This window comes from Nansenia antarctica, assembly GCF_963989245.1.
Source record: "Nansenia antarctica genome assembly, chromosome: 1".
Classification (NCBI taxonomy): Eukaryota; Metazoa; Chordata; class Actinopteri; order Argentiniformes; family Microstomatidae; genus Nansenia; species Nansenia antarctica.
In genome coordinates, this window is record NC_137674.1 from 12679284 (window position 1) to 12701356 (window position 22073).

The following is a 22073-nucleotide window of genomic DNA, read 5'->3' on the forward strand; positions in this document are numbered from 1 at the left end:
CATTCTAAAGGTCATATTTTGGACTTGGTCTGTTGCTCAGGTGTCACTCCCCTCAACTGTTCTGCTGTTGACCTCCCCATCTCTGACCACATGCTTGTTTCATTTAACTTAAGTTTGTCTCTATCCAAAACCAAACAGTCACGTACTATGTTCTTCCGCAACATCAGACATAATAATTTAGCAGATCTCATAACAGGCATCGACACTTTCCCCATCATCACCCCCCCATGCACCCCTGATCAGCTCGTCTCTCATTACAATGATGGACTCCAAACTCTGCTGGACTCACTCGCCCCCCTCAAAACCCGGACTGTCTCATTCCCCCATTCTGCCCCCTGGTTTTCCCCTCACCTACGTCTGCTGAAAGCCAAAGGACGTCAGCTGGAGCGGCTTTCAAGAAAAACCGGTCTCACTGTTCACAAACAGATGCACCATGCCCACATCCTCCTTTACAAAGACGCCCTCTCCTCAGCCAAATCCCAATATCTTACAGACAAAATCACTGCTGGTGCTGGGAACACCAGGGCCCTGTTCTCAGTGGTCAACAACTCACTCCGCCCCCCCCGACTCCCTTCCCCCACACTTCTACTCCACTGACCACTGTAACTCTCTGATGTCATTTTTCAACTCAAAAATAGCCAACATCCACCAACAACTGACCCCTCTTATGTCCAGTTGTCCATCTCCCCTATCTCCCCATCCCCCCTCTCTGTACCTCTCTCCTGCTTCCATCTCCCCTCTGCTGCCGATTTATCTAAACTCATCCGGAAATCCAAGCCATCCACCTGCCAACTTGACCCCCTGCCCTCCTCCCTGGTCATAGCCTCCCTCCCCTCTCTCCTGCCGCTGATAACTACAATCATCCTGAGCTAATTGTTCCTCTTAGCCACTTGTTCCTTGTTTGCGATGTAGGTTTCCCTCCCCTTCTGGTGTTCACTCTATTCAGGCAGATAGCTGAGGAGATGTTGTTGAATGTTGTTGTGTGGGGTTCATAATCAGACACAAACACCTGTGTTCTTTCATAAGGTTCCTGTAGAGTTGCCGTAATAGGAGATTGTGAAGGAGGATCTGAATCCTCAACTAGAGCAACAATTTGTGCAATAGTTAGATGGTCAAAGGTTGTCCCCCACTCACTGGTAGATGCTTCCCCTTCTGATACCCTGGTCTGGCAGTGTCATGAGATGCTTGCCGTTTTGCTGCATATCGCAACATGAGATAACATTTGGCATGTAGTACACACCTGCTGCATGCACATCGGAAGGTTGTGTAACTAATCTACCAAGAAGCTAAAAATGTTTACAGGATTCTGCCCAGCTTTTCAGATTGGAATCAACATTATCTGTTACTGCCTTGTGAAGGTCATCCATACTTGGAAGGTCATCCATACTCCCCCTCACATAGGCTATGACACAATGAATGCCACAGGCTTTGGGTTGACATGATCGAAGCTTTTTAGGACTCACTACTAAGGAGGAGCCAACGTCATATTGTTCGACTCCGGCCGGGGACATATCCTGCATGTCATCCCTCCTCTCTCTCTCACCCATCCTTCCTGTCTAAATCTTCACTGTAACTGTCAATAAAAAGGAAAAATATGAGTGGGACTGCCCCACTCAGAAAAAATAACTTCAAATTGTAACCGTCTTTAAGTTCACGAGGTCTGGCCCTCCCACATGCTCCCCAACATTCAAAATGGGTCAATATTGGATTTTTTATTTTTTATTTTCAATTTCTTTTTTTTCATTTTCGGGGAGCCGCCATCTTGGAAATATGCTAATTAGGCCTCATATAGCCCTAAGGCCCCCAACTAGATGTTCATTTTCTAAATAAGACTTCACGTGACATTGTCGCATGCATCCGTGCCTTGTAATCACGTGATTGGCTAACAATAGACAACTTATATGTTTGTGATCTTGGTTGCCAGGAATACATACATCAGTACCAGCTTACTGTAATTGATGTCACACACACATTTTCTGCAAGTTTCATAGAGTGTCTCCAGTGACTTCATTAAGGCTGTGACAGGTTATAGTTGTGTTATTTATACATTATGACCACACACACACACACACACACACACACACACACACACACACGCACACACACACACACACACACTCACACACACACACACACACACACACACACACACATTATGGCCTTTGATCAATGCATATTTAAAAGGGAGTAGAAAGCTTGATTTAACTCAAGAAAGTGATACAAATCAATGGGTCTATTTACAGTACAGGATGTGAAATTGAATGTGTGTTTGTAGTAGTACCAGTAGTTGTGTGTGAATGCATTTTTCAGTTTTCATGTTAAGCTGTTACTACATGTTTTATGTTCACCTTGCCTTTCAAATGCTTCTCTTCAATGGTATCCATTAAAGGGACAATCCATCATTTCTAAACGCCAGCCCAGCCACAAAAAGCTGAGGGATGGGTTTGGAGAAATGTGCCACTCTCAAATTCATAGACGGAACAAATATCTTTCAAGAATCAACATGGGTATATATACATTAATATATCCAAGAAAGGCATCCCAAATGACAGTTTGTGTCTGTAAGAACCCCATTGGAGAGTATTTTCTATGACTGTATGCCAGGATTCTTCACACATCAGTAGCATAACACATTTCAGTCTCACTGCCTTCTCCCTTAGTGTACTGTATATGCCTCAGTGGAATGTTATGGCTCTCTTGCGTTCACATTGGTCTGTGTATCATCCTGGATTCCATGGTCTGATTCGTGCAAATAAGCATGTCCTATCCTTCATATGATTTACATCTGTTAACCTTACATATACTGTATGTTCTGTCATCCCTATAACTTATATAGAATGCAGTAGACGTGGAGGACAACGAGGGAGAGAGAAAGAAGAGCATCAGAATGGCTGTTTTTAAACTACAGAATGTGGAGGACTACTATGAGATCGGAGAAGTGCTGGGCAGGTGAGAGAGTATAATCGTACAGAGTACTACTGTCTCTCCTAAAGACCTCTTCATCCCCACTACCCCCGGTACTGTTTCTCTACTGCAAATAACATAAAAAATGTATGTAAATTAGTTGGTTTTGTTATTGATCTAAATTGAACATCATATGAAATGTTGAACACACTGCTGCACAAAAAGTGTTGAAGTGTTATTAGGATTTTAAAAAATAATAATAATTAAACGCCCCCTTATTAAAAAAACAAAGAAGTAAACTCCAGAGACAAGTGTGTATGTTTAGACAGTTGTTACACTGCTAGGCCACACACATGTCAAATCTTTACTAGGAGGTGTGAGTAGAGATGCAGCTACAATGATGATCCTCAGACTCCTCTTTTTTCTTTTTTTAAAGGAGAGTGGACATCTACCCTCCTTCACTCTTTATGTTTCTTTATTTAGATAGGTAGAAGTTGTAGAGGTGGGGTTACATTGAGAGAGAGAGAGAGAGGAGAGAGCTATGACATTCACCACTCTGGCTCTAGACTAACCCTCAGTCCTCACCCAAAATAGTGCTGCTCTTCGTTTGGATCTATACTTGAAAAGTTGAGTGAAGTTAAAGTAGAGATTCTCAGCTTTTATTGAAGTGTTCTGTGGATGTTGCTATCACCATGCAGCCATTACAACACGTTTTAGACATATAGTACCCTATTTAATCCTTTGTATACAAAGTATACAACCCATTAACCACACCAAAAGTTGGGTATCCTCTCTGGTGAAGGTCTGCCAGGCCTGTACGTCAGCCATCTTCAGTTGTTTCTTTTGAGGAGGTTTTGCCTTAAGTCTCCTCTTTAGCAAATGCTTAAATGCAAAAGGATTTAAATCGAGATTGACTTGGCCAGTCCCTGAAAAGCTCCCTAGTTGCTATGGCTGTATGTTTTGGGTCATTGTCCTGCTGTATGATGAATGTCCATCTAATGAGTTTGGAGGCATTGGCTCGTTCTTGGGCTGAAGAAATGTTTCTGTACACTGGGGTTAGCTTAGCGGTTACGTCATCAATGAAGACAATTATTCAGGTCTATTGGAGGCCATCTATGGCTAAGCCATAACACCCCCTCCACCATATTTCACAGATGAGGTGTTATGCTGTGGAGGTTGGGCAGTTCCCTTTTTTCTCCACACTTTACTCCATCATTCTGGTACATGTTAATCTTTCTCTCATCTTTTTCCAGATGTCTGCAGGCTCTTTAGGTATTTTTTAGCAAACCATAATCCTGTTTTTGTGGTTTGTGTCTTGCAATGTCGCCTCTAGTTCTGCTAGTGAAGTTCAGGTTTTTCTTGTGGTGCACATTATTCGGTCATCCACTGTAGAAGCCTTCCTTGGCCTACCAGTTGCATTTGCATTTGAGGTTTTGGTTATGTTTCTTCTAGATTCTTTTCTGATATTTCAGCCTCATAAACGCTTCTGTTATGTCCCCAAATAATATCCAGGGGACGCGGCAAGTAATAATGAAATGAACCGGAGGACAAAGAGGCGGACAGGAGAATATAAATAAACCAAGAATCTATTGTATAACTTAAAAATAAACAGTTTTCAGAAAAACACTTAACTGAAAACTACTTTCAAAAACAGGGAGAAAATGATAGATTGTTTAACAAGGTAGAAGCCAATTAAAGTGGCCAAACACAATACTAACAGACACACTCCGTCTAAAAAATGAGTCACGGTTACTGATGCCAGTACACGCTACAAATTGTAGCAACACACAGAAATTCACTACAGTAGTAGCTTTAGCTGTCTAGCAACCAACACACAGGCACATACTACAGTAGTATCTGTCTAGCAACCAACACACAGTTGCCCACTGGCACCATCTGTTAGTTCCACCTGTCCTTTATCCTCCATCCTTGATGAGCAAGTGAATACAGGTGTGCTCCCTTATGCCATCACCATGGCGATAGGAAGGAGGAAGGACAATAACCTGGGGAGAGACACAGGGAATAACAGAAACACACACACACAACCACATTACAACAGTAAACACACACACACACAACCACACACACAACCACACTATGGCTGTAACAGCTTCCTTCATTTTTATTGACGTCTCTTTGGTCCTCATGTTGACAGACACCAATAGCAGACTCCAAAGGCAAATGCAAAGCTTAGAATCAATTGACATTGAGAGCTCTCTTATAACTGCAAAATTATGTGACGTAACACACCAGAAACACCTGTCAAGCCAATTGTCCCATCACTTTAGGGTACCCTGAAAAAGGGGGACTATGGAGAAAAGTGTTGTAATTTCTGAATGGTGCACCCAATATGTACAAAATACCATCATTGATTTCAAAACCACATTTTTGGAGTGTAGAGGCAAAAGAAGATATGCATGTGTATATATATGTATCCAATATGTACAAAATACCATAAAATAAAAGCTGATAATCTCTACAAATGTAATTGTTTGATTTCAAAGCCAAACCTTCAAAGGCAAAAGAAGAAAAAATGCTTCACTGTCCCACTACTTATGCAGGGCACTGTACGTACATATTTGACCCAGAGCAGTACCAACATGAAACCTGGGTGCCTGTCCTATATAGTTTTCTCTCCTTATCTGAACTTGATTTGAGCTTGGTACAATGGAACTAACGGGAATAGTCTGAAAAGTGCAAGCCCGCCCATCTACCACTCCAGGCAGGCTCAATCAAACCAAAGTATTCCAGAAAATAAACCAAAGAAACCCATGTTTCCCACACCTCTCCCTCCCCATAGTGGTAACTTTGGGCAGGTGCGGGCGGTGCGGGAGCGCTCCTCGGGAGTCCGCTGGGCCGGGAAATTCCTGAAGCTGCGGAGGAGCGCCAGCAGCCAGCTGGGTATGGAGAGGAGGGACGTGGAGAGAGAGGTGGAGATCCTGCAGGCGCTGCAGCACGCCAACGTCATGGCGCTAAGGGACGTGTTCGAGAGCCGCGCCGAGGTGGTGCTCATCGTGGAGCTGTGAGTATAGGATGGAGGGATGGAGAAAAGGAGATGGAGGATGGGGAGGAGAGGGTGTTGGGTGGAAAGAGTGAGGTGTTTGAGAGGAGGTGTTCATTCACAGCTTATTGTGGAGCTGTGAATGAAGTGGGATGTGATGAAGGGATGGAGAAGGAGGCACGAAGTGCTGCAACATGTCAACGTTATGGCAACAAAGCCCAACTTCTGTATCCACTGCGTGTTAGGAGCCTGTCTAGAAGCCTGTCTAGGAGCCTGTCTGTCTTTCTCTCTGCCTGTCCGATTATGGGATCTGTCTATCTGGCCCAATTGTTTAAAACTTTTGATCTGGATTCCGATTCTTTGATCCAGGATTGATCCAGGATCAGATCTTTTTTCTTTCTTTTTTTTCTGATCAGGATCAGCCAGCTCGATTTGATCCTCGATCAGAGAAAAGAATCGGGATCAATCTGATCCAGATTAAGTTTTGAACAACTGGTTAAGGTTACTCCCATAGATTAGATTAGAAAAGAAAAGATTAGAAAAGAAAAAAAATAGGAAAATGTAGGCAATGAAAAATTAAAAGGGCAAAGACCATAGGGAGTTAGAGAGACTTTGTAGGAAAGAAAGAGATAAAACTAGACTGGTGTTACTTCCAAGTGATGTTAGTCTAGAAGGAAAACTGATATGGGGCGAAAGTGAGACTCTGGATCAGAACAAAGCTGGATGACGTGTTTGGTACAGTGACAGGGTCTGTCTCTGTTGTGACGTGTGTGTGTGTGTGTGTGTGTGTGTTTGGTTTTGTGGTGGTCTGTTGTATATCGCATGGGTGTCAGACATGATTGCTCATAATGTGCAGATGCAATCATGCCGTGTCACATGTGTGTGCCTGTCTGTGTGACGTGTGTCTGTGTGTCTGCCCCCTCAGGACACAGTGGGTATGATAGAAAACATTGTGTGGATCACCTCACCTATCCTGTTTAATAGGAAGACAACGAGAATCAACTATCATTACTACCTCTAATCTTAACAGCCAGACACTGGCTCCCTATGGCCCCGCCCACTTCCTATAAATATAGCAGCAATGCAGAGATCCACACATGTGTGAGACATACACACACACACGCACACACACACACACACACACACACACACATACACACACACACATAGAGTCACAAATGCAATCTAATGTAATCAGAATAAGTGTGCCGACTGAGGTTGTTTCTGTGCGTGTGTGTGTGTGTGTGTGTGTGTGTGTGTGTGTGAGATTGAGGGAGTGAGGGAGTGAGTTTGTGCCTTTGTGCTGGTTCAGTACTTGTCTGAGCTGTTAATGGAGCGGCCTGTATAGACAGACAGAACTATTGACTTTCCTTGTAATCAGTAAGCAGCACTAATACAATCAACTTCCCATATTTTCTCTCTCTCTCTCTCTCTCTCTCTCTCTCTCCCTCTCTCTCTTTCTCTCTCTCTCTTTGTCACCCTCACCTTCCCCTCTCCTTCCCTCACTACGCCCCCTCCCTCCTCTCCATGCCACAGTATCAGCGGAGGGGAGCTGTTAGACTTCATAGTGGCGAAAGAGAACCTGTCAGAGGAAGAGGCCATCGAGTTCCTCAAGCAGATCCTGAAGGGAGTGGGCTTCATGCACAGCAAACGCATCGCCCACTTTGACCTCAAGGTGAGAGGGGCACACACAGGGGGCGCATGGTCCTCACTTCCTCTGTCCTCACATCTGTCCTCACACCCTCTGTCCTCACACCCTCTGTCCTCACATCCAAATCACGATCAAATAAAGAGTCACTAGAATGGGGGAAATGTGCTTTTAGTAAAGAAAATGTAGTGATGAACATGGGCAGGAAATAAATCAGCAAGAGAAAAGGAGCACAACAAGGAGCATTCGAGAAAGTAAATGTTTTCAACATATCAAAAGCAAAGGTAAGTAGTATAAAGTATAAAGTAAACACACAGAGTAAAAAACAAATAAAGACCAATAACAATACTGTTCCTACTACTACGTAGTAGGAACACTAATAATAATAATAATAATCACCCCATCTGCTCGTACCCTCCCACCCCTCTTGGCAGTTATATTATGATCCAATCCTTTTGAGAAGGGAGCGAAGACAGACAATTGGGACGCAATCACAGAAAAAGGGGAGATTTAATGGGTGTAGAAATTAGAGGTATTATAGACAAATGGGAAGGTGGTTCCCCCTATCTGGTGTGACCTACTAGGTTCAAATCATGGTCTTGTAGCTGGTGTGACCTACTAGGTTCAAACCGTGGTCTTCCATTAGACTGTGTTAGCCCGTGGAGCTAAAGCCCAGGCATTAGTTCTGGGAGCTAATGCAAGTCTTCGGATCTCAGGCAAGGTCCGTTATTATCATCCTACTGTGCTGTGGTACTGTACTGTGGTTCACTGAACCACCTCCACTACATGTTTATTAAACTTCGGACACTCTTCTGACACCTTGATATTTTACATTGTTGAACGCTTCACGTAAGTAACAAGTGTTTCTCCTCTCTGTTCAGCCAGAGAATATCATGCTGGTTGATAAGACAGTGCCACACCCCCACATCAAAATCATTGATTTTGGGCTGGCCCACCGCTTCACACCGGGGGACGAGTACAGAAGTCTCTGGGGTACCCCGGAGTACATTGGTAAGTGGAACAACCCACATTCTCACAATGGTCACATGAACAATTAGAAGTCTATGTCTGATGTGGGTGTTTTCAGTGGTCTTAGAACATTTAATTGTGTACGGTATGTGTGATTGAGGAGCATGCGAGCGTGTATGTTTGATGTGTCTACTGGCTTTTGTGTCTTTCTTTCTGTCTGTCTGTCGGGCCTTATAGGATGACAGTTACAATATTAATTTTAATTAATTTTGACATTTAGCAGACGCTTTTAATCCAAAGCGATTTACAATTACGGTACGAATTACAGGGACATTCCCCCTGGAGTAACTGAGGGCAAAGTGCCTTACTCAAGGGCACACTAGTAGTGGTGTGGTTTCAGGCGGGATTTGAACTCACAACCTTCCGATCACAAGTCCAACTCACTATCCACTAGACCACCACTACCCCAATATGCGGTTGGCAAAGACATTTTGGCAATGTATTGTCAATAGCAAAGCATATCTAGTATAGATAGATAGATAGATAGATAGATAGATAGATAGATAGATAGATGGTTGTGAGGTTGAGAGTGGTATAGTTGGGTGTTGAAGTGGTTGAGAGTGGCTTCAGTGGGGTAGAACTGGTAGCCAAGAGAGTGCATTGTTGAGTAATCAGAATGTGTTCTGCAGGTTTCCTGTTGTTTTTATATAAGAGTCCGGAAAGTTCCACGGCAGTTGCAGTAACAAAAGGGCTCTAGGAATGTTGGCCTAAAATCAACATTCCACCATGTTAACCAGATGAGACGATTTGGGGCTACAGAAAGCATGTTGAAGAACAATATGTGGACTTGTTTAAGCAATCTCTCTTTATGTCTATCTGTCAGTCTTTATTTAGCTTGAACCTTGCGAAACCTGCGCAGGTTGTCATGGAGACAACAAACGGGTAGTGGTGGTGGTTATGGACAGGATGTGACGTCAGAGCGTGCGGTGTGGGAGCAGGGGGTAGTGAGAGAAGGCTTCTGGCTAGGTGAGAAGTTTACATAGGCCCAGCAGGAAATGCAGGGGGGAACATGTTACAACTGAGTCACAGAAACACTGTAACAATTCTGCAGTAGAATGAACCCATATCTCTCTATCTATTTGTCTGTCTTGTGTGCAATATTGTGCAATAGACATGTGTGTGCATCTTACAGTGTTACTCAAATACAATGAGCTGCTGTATCTGTGGCAGTTGCAGAACAAAAGAACAAAAGTCATTCACGCTTCTACCTGCTACCGACCTGTATGGTCGAAGGGGGTGAACCACATGTTTCTCTCTTAACACTCTTTCATTTCCTTTCTCACTGTTATACAAATATATAATTTTGTCAGTTCTTATCCCTTTTGCACATTCATGCAAAACATTACAAATGTTGGAACATACAATTTTTTTTAGCACCTACCATTTCTACACAGTTTATATGACAACAATAACATTTGTCCAGAAATATTAGTTTCTAATATCAGAGTTGAAAACAAGTAATTTCTCCATGCGTGTTTCTCTAAATGGTACACATACAGGGCTCAGCCACAGGGGAAGGTCCAGGACACCTGACAGTCTGGTCTTTTAGAAAGGCATTTGATGCAAATCTAGGTTATATTATATTATACAACAGTTAGTTCCGACCAAGTCATTTGATTGGATTTGATTGGACAAGAGGCATTCCATGAGTGCTGATATACAGTATAACAGCACTGGGACTTTATGTATCACTCCGCCGCACAGATGTTCTACTAAATGACCGTTAATTAGACTACATGTTTGTGTTCAGGTTACTAGGCAACAGTCCATTTGAAGTTCAGTTGCGGGACTATTTTTTGTTTATTTTTATGATTAAATAAACAAACAAATCATAATCTGTTGTCGCTTATTACTGTTAACTAATAAATGGCGCTGTAGAACTGTTGTATAAAAGCAATATCACACTCAAGGTCGTGCTGTTATACTGAATATCAGCACGGCTGTGATTGCCTGCGGCCTCGTACCTATGACCGAATCACAGCTCACAGCACTTACTTGTTCTGTGTTCATATTATGGCCATCTGACTCCACAGGCTGGGGTGTGTTATTTGGCATCATGGAGGCTTCTTCAAAACTTTAATTTCTCCCAGGAAAATGTGGTTGCTAGCTATGGTATCAGGTCCCTCCCTGGCAGCTCTACTGTAGCCTACAGACACTGTCAGTGCCTTACAGAACCAATGCTTTTTACAAAATGATGTGCTTACCAAACTGTACACAGTGAGGGTGACTTTCGGCCTTGTTTAACTGCATGACCGACACTCATGTTGCAGAGTAGATTGTTTTAATTTCTCTTCATCTCTTGGTTCTTAATCCTGCCCTATCCATTATCACCATTATTACAGTATTGCTCTGTATTGGGTATTGGGTATGATTGTGTTAGACTTTTAATGGTCCATTATCACCATTTTTGCACAGATTTGGGAAACTAAGGTTCTGTGTACTAAAACGAACAAATACAAGAGAGGGACGAGTCAACAACACATTTTAAGTATGATTTGTCAGAATATGAACTTTTACAACTAGTGCACAGATAAATGTGCAATGAATAATGACATTTCTGCTATTTCACTCCTCCCCCCATCCTCACTCCCTCCCAGCCCCTGAGGTGATCAACTATGAACCCCTGAGTGAGGCCGCTGACATGTGGTAAACCATTTTACATGTTACTATGAGCAAATAGGTGCATTATACTGACAAATTAAACTATATTAATTTTCATTTGTATCTTAAGTTGTTCATAAGACAAAGAGGGATACCATAGGCCCTAACACTCCTGGATTAACCATGCAGTAGTCATAGTTGTGGTAGGCTAGATGTAGTTCTTCTTGTTTTGAATACAGTCTTTCATTACTCTTTGTATCTCTTGTCTATACAGGAGTATTGGCGTCATAACCTACATATTGTGAGTATCCAAAGATAAGCTGACAGGTTGAACTTCACTGTGGATGCAGTATTACAGTGTTAGCTAGTATCTAGCTCCCTAATGTCTCCCTAACACCACCCTATTTTACAGGTTGAGTGGCATGTCCCCTTTTCAAGGAGATAATGATGATGAGACACTACTGAACATTGTGGGGATGAACTACGAGTTTGAGGAGAACTCTTTCAGCCAGACCAGTGTCATGGCCAAAGACTTTATTGAAAAACTGCTGGTTAAAGACCCAATGTAATCAAACAATCTATTACTCATATTTTGATATAATTTATATGTGACACGGTCCGGTCATTTGGGCCGCAAGTCGGCAACCAATCAAAATGTTCCGACTTTTATTTTGAAACACGGAAATACTTTTCAAAGTTTTTGAAAATCACAACACGAACTCGCTAGTCAAGCCAAAATACTGCAATGCAATGGATTCAGTGAGTAATTCCCACTACTACCTAGTTAACTATAACACTACTTTACATTGTCAGCAGGCTCACAAAACAAGCTGTGTTAGTTGATAAGCGAGTGTGTCATTATAAAAAATGTGTTAACATTTTTCGAAAGAAAAGTCCGAACATCAAATCAGATGCTGACTTGCGGACCGATTGACCAGACCGTGTCACATATGATTACAATACATTTGTTGATTAATATCAGTACACATCTGTATGGTACTAGTAATTCTGTGATTATCTCCTCAAACAGAGAGAGAATGACAGCAGAGGAATGTCTACTACACCCTTGGATCAAGGTGAGAGAATAGAGTGTGTGAATGTGATACAATAATGCACAATTAGTTGGAACACGGTGAAGAGACTAAGTATGGGCCCTGTGTTTACTCTCTGTATAGTCTCTGCAAAATGGCTGCATCATATTATTAAATATATTAAATGATATGATATTCCCTTGTGCTTTAGCACAACCTCACCACAGCCTAACTTCAAAGTTCAACTGTGTTTGCTGGGTATAGCCAATATTTTCTCCATGTAGTTGAGTAATAGAATTCGTTTGGAATTGTGGATTTATTTTGTCAGATTTTTTTTTTAAAGAAAAAAACGAAAAATGCTATGTGACTCATCTGGTGTTGGGTTTGTGTGCTACGTTGTAGGACTCTTGCCTTCATCTCCCCCAAGAGGCCCCAGTGGGACGTCACTCACCGCCTGGCCCTCTTCCCCTGATGAATGACATGCCATCTCCTCCCGGTGTAGTCTTCCCTCCTATACCGGTCCGACTGCGCCACCATGCTCTTTGTGGCAATACAACACCCATAGGTGGAATTCACATGGGCTCCTCTCACATGGGCTCCCTAACCCTCATGTCTGGCTTCCCAGCCGGCCGGCCTTCACCCCCTCCACGCCCGTTGCCTAAGCGCCCCGGCCCTTGCCTTCCAGATCCGGGTAATCTTGAATGTCTCGAACCAGAGCTAATAAAGGCAGTGCTTCTCATGAAAAGTTTACAGGAAGAAGAGAGGGTACTGGAAGGATTAAGGAGGATGATGGAAGAGGATACTAAAGAGGAGGACCACATAAAGGTTGTTAAGAGAGAAAACCTTTTCAATCAAAAAGAAGCAACATTAATGAAAGAAGAGGAGAAAAGGAAAGAAAGAGAGAAAAAGAAGAATGAGATACTTCTACAGTTAAGGAGGGGTAGAAAAAGGAGGAATTCTTCATTTCCACGACGCCCCCTTTCGGTATGTTAGCTTTGTCTTCTCTTTCCATTTATTTATTAATATCTAATGTATCTTTTAATGTTAGTTGATGAATCTATATATTTGTATATATTTGCATATTTACTTAAATCGTATAGTATTTTTTATATTATTTTGTTATTTTGTTTATCTTTGTGGACTGTATGGCTTATTCTTGTTTTATTATGTCGTTTATATTATTGCTATTGTGTTTTATTGATTACTATAGTTTTTTTTGTTTTTTTCATGCTGTGTGGATATTTTAAAGCACTTCGAGTTGCAAAGTTTGCAGGAAAAGTGCTTTTCAAAGAAATATTATTATTATTATTATTATTATTATTATTATTATTATTATTATTATAATGCCAATGCTATGACACTAAGGTACCCAGCAAACACAGCCAAGTTGTTGCCTGTGTGTTAACCTCCTGTGAGGTTGCAACGTTGTTAGAAGGTAGCCAATGAAATGCTACTTTAATACTACTGAGGGTCGCGACAACGTAACTGCGAAGACTTTAGCCTTTAGCCCATCTGGTAGGCTTCCAACATGTTGCCACACTACAGCCGACTATTCCGAGAATGTTGTCCACAACCTCACCACAGACTAACTTCAAGGTTCAACTGTGTTTGCTGGGTATAGCCAATATTTTCTCCATGTAGTTGAGTAATAGAATTCGTTTGGAATTGTGGATTTATTTTGTCAGATTTTTTTTTAAAGAAAAAAACGAAAAATGCTATGTGACTCATCTGGTGTTGGGTTTTTGTGCTACGTTGTAGGACTCTTGCCTTCATCCCCCCCAAGAGGCCCCAGTGGGACGTCACTCACCGCCTGGCCCTCTTCCCCTGATGAATGACATGCCATCTCCTCCCGGTGTAGTCTTCCCTCCTATACCGGTCCGACTGCGCCACCATGCTCTTTGTGGGATTACAACACCCATAGGTGGAAGTCACATGGGCTCCTCTCACATGGGCTCCCTAACCCTCATGTCTGGCTTCCCAGCCGGCCGGCCTTCCCCCCCTCCACGCCCGTTGCCTAAGCGCCCCGGCCCTTGCCTTCCAGATCCGGGTAATCTTGAATGTCTCGAACCAGAGCTAATAAAGGCAGTGCTTCTCATGAAAAGTTTACAGGAAGAAGAGAGGGTACTGGAAGGATTAAGGAGGATGATGGAAGAGGATACTAAAGAGGAGGACCACATAAAGGTTGTTAAGAGAGAAAACCTTTTCAATCAAAAAGAAGCAACATTAATGAAAGAAGAGGAGAAAAGGAAAAAAAGAGAGAAATCGAGGAATGAGATACTTCTACAGTGTAGGATGCTGGAAGAGGAGAAAACGAAAGAAAGAGAGAAAAAGAAGAATGAGATACTTCTACAGTGTAGGATGCTGGAAGAGGATACTAAAGAGGAGGACCACATAAAGGTTGTTAAGAGAGAAAACATTTTCAATCAAAAAGAAGCAACATTAATGAAAGAAGAGGAGAAAAGGAAAGAAAGAGATAAAAAGAAGAATGAGATACTTCTACAGTTAAGGAGGGGTAGAAAAAAGAGGAATTCTTCGTTTCCACGACGCCCCCTTTCGGTATGTTAGCTTTGTCTTCTCTTTCCATTTAATAATAATAATAATATCTTATATCTAATAATGGTATTCATGTTAATATTATTAATATCTAATGTATCTTTTAATGTTAGTTGATGAATCTATATATTTGTATATATTTGCATATTTACTTAAATCGTATAGTATATTTAAATTATTTAGTTATTTTGTTTATCTTTGTGGACTGTATGGCTTATTCTTGTTTTATTAAGTAGTTTATATTATTGCTATTGTGTTTTATTGATTACCATTGTTTTTTTTGTTTTTTTATGCTGTGTGGATATTTTAAAGCACTTCGAGCTGCAAAGTTTGCAGGAAAAGTGCTTTTCAAATAAATATTATTATTATTATTATTATTATTATTATTATTATTATTATTATTATTATGCCAATGCTATGACACTAAGGTACCAAGCAAACACAGCCAAGTTGTTGCCTGTGTGTTAACCTCCTGTGAGGTTGCAACGTTGTTAGAAGGTAGCCAATGAAATGCTACTTTAATACTACTAAGGGTCGCGACAACGTAACTGCGGAGCCTTTAGCCTTTAGCCCATCTGGTAGGTGCCTTCCAACATGTTGCCACACTACAGCCGACTATTCCGAGAATGTTGTCCACAACCTCACCACAGCCTAACTTCAAGGTTCAACTGTGTTTGCTGGGTATAGCCAATATTTTCTCCATGTAGTTGAGTAATAGAATTCGTTTGGAATTGTGGATTTATTTTGTCCGATTTTTTTTTTTAAAGAAAAAAACGAAAAATGCTATGTGACTCATCTGGTGTTGGGTTTGTGTGCTACGTTGTAGGACTCTTGCCTTCATCCCCCCCAAGAGGCCCCAGTGGGACGTCACTCACCGCCTGGCCCTCTTCCCCTGATGAATGACATGCCATCTCCTCCCGGTGTAGTCTTCCCTCCTATACAGGTCCGACTGCGCCACCATGCTCTTTGTGGCAATACAACACCCATAGGTGGAAGTCACATGGGCTTTAAAGAAAAAAACGAAAAATGCTATGTGACTCATCTGGTGTTGGGTTTGTGTGCTACGTTGTAAGGCTGTGTTTGGAATGGCATACTAGCATACTACTCATACTAGATTTTAGTATGCCAGAGCGTTCACACTGTACAGTATGCGAGATCTGACTAGCTAAAATGTTTATGAGTAGTATGTAAAAAAATCTGTAAATCTTTTTACAACTTGTTTAGCTATTAAGTTCGGACTATGTCGAAGTAGTATCTACGGGTATCTACGGTAACTAAGGTAACGTCAGATCAGATACATACATCACATTTTTGGAATATATATGGTTACTTTCTCACCTGAAAACATATTAAAACTTCATAAAATGACATGTTAACACTTGTAGAGACAAAATTACAGCTTTTAGCCAATATATTTTTAAATAGAGGATTTAAAATCCCCGCTCCTGGACCGGCGAAATGCATTCTGGGATGCAGTATGCATACTGCAGTGTAAACGGTTGGCTGGTATTGGCATACTTATTATGAATTTAGTAGGCAGTATACAGTATATACTCATTGAGTATGCTAGTATGCAGTATGCTAGTATGCCATTTCGAACACAGCCTAAGCCTTAGTGCTTTTTCTTTCCACAGAGAATTGACTCTTGCCTTCATCCCCCCCAAGAGGCCCCAGTGGGACGTCACTCACCGCCTGGCAAAGAAAAGAAAGAGATTGAAAAGGAGGAGAAACGTCGACAGAAGGAGGAGAAACTGAAATCAGAGGAGGCAAAAAAGCAAGCGAAAGTGAAGTTGGAGGAAGAAAAAAAGCAACAGAAAGAGAATAAGAAAAAGCAAGAGAAAGAGAAGAAAGAGAAAGAGAAGAGCCTTGAGCAAAAAAAGAAAGAGATTGAAAAGGAGGAGAAACGTCGACAGAAGGAGGAGAAACTGAAATCAGAGGAGGCAAAAAAGCAAGCGAAAGTGAAGTTGGAGGAAGAAAAAAAGCAACAGAAAGAGAATAAGAAAAAGCAAGAGAAAGAGAAGAAAGAGAAAGAGAAGAGCCTTGAGCAAGAAAAAAAAGAGATTGAAAAGGAGGAGAAACGTCGACAGAAGGAGGAGAAACTGAAATCAGAGGAGGCAAAAAAGCAAGCGAAAGTGAAGTTGGAGGAAGAAAAAAAGCAACAGAAAGAGAATAAGAAAAAGCAAGAGAAAGAGAAGAAAGAGAAAGAGAAGGAAGAGAAGATTAGACTAGAGGAGGAAAAAAAGAACGCAAAAGAGAGAATAAAGAAACTTGAAAATGAGAATAAGGAGAAGGAAAAGGAAAATAAAAGGTTTGCAGAAGAAGAGAAAAGGAGACTAAAGGAGGAAAAAAAGAACGCAAAAGAGAGAATAAAGAAACTTGAAAATGAGAATAAGGAGAAGGAAAAGGAAAATAAAAGGTTTGCAGAAGAAGAGAAAAGGAGACTAAAGGAGGAAAAAAAGAACGCAAAAGAGAGAATAAAGAAACTTGAAAATGAGAATAAGGAGAAGGAAAAGGAAAATAAAAGGTTTGCAGAAGAAGAGAAAAGGAGACTAAAGACTGAAAAGAAAATACAGAAGAAGGACAAGAAAAAGAAAGAGAAGGAACAAAAGAGAAGGGGGGAGAGGGTGGTGGGCTGATAGGCACCCCTCTCAGGGTGGTGGTGTGGTGGGGAGGGTGGTGGGCTGATAGGCACCCCTCTCAGGGTGCTGGGGTAGTGGAGGGCAGAGGGGAGGGTGGTGGAGGGAGAGGGGAGGGTGGTGGGGGGGAGAAAGGGGGGTGGTGGGGGGAGAGGGGAGGGTGATGGGGGAGAGGGGAGGGTGGTGGAGGGAGAGGGGAGAGTGGTGGGGGGAGAGGGGAGGGTGGGGGGATGGCTCCATCTCTTCCTAGCATCGCCATAATGATGTTCTCATGTGGTGTGTGGTGTGTGGTGTGTGGTGTGTGAGTGTGAGTGTGTGAGTGTGTGTGTGTGTGTGTGTGTGTGTGTATTAGTGGTAGAAATGGAGGCGTTTCGCCTGGACAGGCACACAAAATCAAAGTGCATTATCGGTTCAGGAGAAGATATAGATTTTTTACCTGGGTTGTTTCCTGTGTTCCCCAGACCTTTTAAAGACTGGTAGTAATGATGTGTGAATGGCACTAGAGTACCAGAGTACTAGACTATCAACGGAAGATAAAACAGTATCAGGAGAGGAGAGAGGAGAAGAAGCAAGAGAAAGAGAAATGGGAGGAACAGAAAAAAATTGCTAAAATTGAACTTGCGATGCAAAAAATAAAGGAGGCAGATATGAAAATAAAAGACTGGGAGGAGCAACAGAGAAAGAGAGAAAATGAGAAGGAGAAGGACGAAAAGAAACGTGCATTAGAGGAAAAGGAGGCAGAAGAGAGAAATGAGAAGCAGGACAGACCAAAAACAACGTCAAAGGAGCTACTCAGAGAGAAGATGGCAGAGACCTATGAAAGGGCAAGACTCAAAGCCAAAGAGGAGAGTGAAGATGTGAAACAACACTGATAGTCCGGGAGCCAAAGCTTTTTTTTTCTTCTTTTTTTTTGGATGAACCTTGTTTTGTCAGGTAAAGTTTTTTTTCTCTGCTGTTTCTTGTTGCTTGGGGGTACCTCTTCAAAATACAGGAAGGTGCCCTGTGATAGCCCTTGTGCATTTCAGATATTAACCCCTTCATGCCCGAAATGCCAAATATTCATGCAAAATACTCAAATCAAATGCATCAAATTTATGTTCACTCATGTTTACTCATACTCATGTATGTACAATGTATTTTTTGTGTTACTATTCATTAATTTGAAAGATTTTTTTTAAGTAAGTAAGTAAGTAAAGCTTTATTTATATAGCACCTTTCATACAAGAAATGCAGCTCAAAGTGCTTTACAACAGGAATAAGAACATAAAGTAAGGCAGTGGCTTGGTCGAGGACTTGCTGGAACGGTGCATCCACATTACCAATGGCTGATAGTTCGTACTCAGCTTTCAGGACTTTGATGACAGAGCCTTTTCCCAACCCATAGTAAGACGCTACGGTGTTGCATCCCGATATGGTATTACATTCATACATGGACTGATGAAAGGTTCTTGACAATTTCTTGTGAATGCTTGGCCAGTGTCGACTTGATTTAGTATAATAGTGGTCCACTGTTGCCCTTTCCTTGCGGGGGGATTCCATGATGAGTGGTACATCCAGCCCTGCCTGAAGGTGATGGTGAAGGAGGAGGACAAACACGTCTGTGTGATCAGAAACCACAGAGATTTGATGGGCTTCTCCAGCACACATCAGGACTTGTTGGACAATGATGGTGTCAACTTCTTCCTGCTGATCTTCTTGATCATAGTGGTTCCTTCTTTCTTCCATCTTGATCTCGATGGGGCATGGGTCCTCCCCTGTCACCACCAACTTGTGTTTGTTGGTGCTCCGTAGATGGAAAAGCCTGTCTTGGGTCAGTTCCTCATATAATAATAATAATAATAATAATAATAATAATAATAATAATAATAATAATAATAATAATAATAATACACTACCGTTCAAAAGTTTGGGGTCACCCAGACAATTTCGTGTTTTCCATGAAAACCTGCACTTTTATTTATCAAATGAGTTGCAAAATGAATAGAAAATATAGTCTAGACATTGACATGGATAGAAATAATGATTTTTATTTGAAATAATAATTTTGTCCTTCAAACTTTGCTTTCGTCAAATTGCTTTGCAGCAATTACAGCATTGCAGACCTTTGGCATTCTAGCGGTTAATTTGTTGAGGTAATCTGAAGAAATTTCACCCCACGCTTCCTGAAGCACCTCCCTTGATGGGCACTTCTTGCGTACCATACGGTCAAGCAGCTCCCACAACAGCTCAATGGGGTTGAGATCTGGTGACTCCGCTGGCCACTCCATTACAGACAGAATACCAGCTGCCTGCTTCTTCATTAAATAGTTCTTGCATAATTTGGAGGTGTGCTTTGGGTCATTGTCCTGTTGTAGGAGGAAATTGGCTCCAATCAAGTGCTGTCCACAGGGTATGGCATGGCGTTGCAAAATTTAGTGATAGCCTTCCTTATTCAAAATCCCTTTTAGCATGTACAAAAGCAGCCCCAGACCATCACATTACCTCCACCATGCTTGACAGATGGCGTCAGGCACTCTTCCAGCATCTTTTCACTTGTTCTGCGTCTCACAAATGTTCTTCTGTGTGATCAAAACACCTCAAACTTCGATTTGTCTGTCCATAACACTTTTTTCCAATCTTCCTCTGTCCAATGTCTGTGTTATTTTGCCCATATTAATCTTTTCCTTTTATTGGCCAGTCTCAGATATGGCTTTTTCTTTGCCACTCTGCCTAGAAGGCCAGCATCCCGGAGTCGCCTCTTCACTGTAGACGTTGACACTGGCGTTTTGCGGGTACCATTTAATGAAGCTGCCAGTTCAGGACCTGTGAGGCGTCTATTTCTCAAACTAGAGACTCTAATGTACTTGTTTTCTTGCTCAGTTGTGCACCGGGGCCTCCCACTTCTCTTTCTACTCTGGTTAGAGCCTGTTTGTGCTGTTCTCTGAAGGGACTAGTACACACCGTTGTAGGACATGTTCAGTTTCTTGGCAATTTCTCACATGGAATAGCCTTCATTTCTAAGAACAAGAATAGACTGTCGAGTTTCATATGAAAGTTATCTTTTTCTGGCCATTTTGAGAGTATAATCGAACCCACAAATGTGATGCTCCAGAATTTCAGGGGTCGGGAACCTTTTTGACTGGGAGAGCCATAAAAGCCAAATATTTCTAAATGTATTTCATTGAGAGCCATATAGTATTTTTAACATATAATAAATTAAATATGTCTTACTTTTAATGCGATTTCTGGTGCTGCATGGTTTTGCTGATGTCCTTGTAGTCTGGTTCATACGTGGTGAGGTTGAGCTTCATGCAGGCGTTGAGGCTTCCATCAGTTAAACGTGAGCGTAGGTTGGTCTTAATGTTCCTCATATGCGAGAATTACTGCTCACATACATACAGTATGTAGAGCCAAACATGGTCAATACGGCAATACTAACACGCTGCATTGTGTGGTATGTCACAGGAAGCTCGTTCCAAGTTTTCAGAATCAGCTGGTCTTTTTTCAGTTTTTTCATTTCTGTCCACTTGTGTTCCCTCGCCAGCTCTGCTCGCTGTCGCGCAAGACTTTCCAACTCTCCATTAAGTGTCTTGAACTTACTCATCCACATGTCTGATGCCTTCAGGTCAGCAACTTCCAGCTCAAAGTCTCCCATAGAGACCCCAGGGATGCATGTCAGGTCGATTTTGTCCACTGCACACTCATGTGGATGAGTGATGAACTTGAAAAGACCAGTGCGCGCACGAAATTCTCCAAAACGTGCTTTGAATGACTGCAGGAGATTGGACGTAAAGCCAGCTAGCTGCTGGAGATCCAGATGTTGAGTGAAGTCACTTGCTAAGCATGCATCTCTAAATTGTTGCAGTGTTACAAAGTGCAGAAGACGACCTGTTTCAATGTCCCTGAGAAAGACTTCCAGCTTGCTTTCAAATGCAAACACTGCTTGTTGAAGGGATGAGATTGTATTTCCAATACCTTGCATTTTCACATTGAGCTGGTTCAGATGGCCTGTTATGTCCACGAGATAGTGAAACTGCAGGAGCCAGTCAGTGTTGTCTAGCTCAGGATGCTTGACGCCTTTCATTTGAAGAAAAGTCCGGATTTCACTCAGGCAAGCTGCAAAACGGCTGAGCACCTTTCCCCTTGACAACCAACGCACGTTGCTGTGTAAAAGCAGACTGGGATAATGATTCCCAACTTCTTCTAACAGAGCTTTAAACTGGCGATCATTTAAAGCTCGGGCAACAACAGTTTTTTTTCTTTAGCAAACTCCATGAAAGACGTGAATAAATCCTCTCCTCTGGTTGTCCCTTTCATTGGCAAAACAGCCAAGCTTTCCTCACGCAGTGTGTCACCTGCAGCATACCTGGCAAATATACTGAACTGAGATAGATGGCTAACATCTGTTGACTCATCTAACGCGAGAGAAAAGTATGTCCCGGCGTTTATGTCCTTAATTTGTGTTTCCTCAACTTGATTTGCCATCATGATGCTACGATCGTGAACAGTTCTTGCTGCATGTGTTTTATTCGTTTGATTATCTTGTCTTTATTTGGGAAGTCATCAAACAGTTCATTGGCCACATCAAGCATGAATGTTTTGGCATACTCGCCATCTGTGAATGGCTTTCCATTCCTGACTATTGCCAAAGCACCCGCAAAGCTAGCGGAATTCCCGTCACCTTGCTTGGT

The 22073-nt window shown here is 42.0% G+C and overlaps 1 protein-coding gene across 1 annotated transcript; it reads left to right on the forward strand.

Moving 5' to 3' along the window:
* Nucleotides 1-2887: 2887 nt before the first annotated feature.
* On the forward strand, nt 2888-15663 carry LOC308155871 (death-associated protein kinase 2-like; the record flags this gene model as incomplete). Its single annotated transcript, XM_080529238.1, has 11 exons — nt 2888-2949; nt 5705-5926; nt 7442-7580; nt 8435-8564; nt 11180-11228; nt 11458-11484; nt 11596-11748; nt 12214-12259; nt 12840-12905; nt 14196-14261; nt 15619-15663. 11 exons carry the CDS (start codon nt 2888-2890, stop codon nt 15661-15663), a joined length of 1005 nt encoding a protein of 334 aa, XP_080385364.1.
* Nucleotides 15664-22073: the final 6410 nt, after the last annotated feature.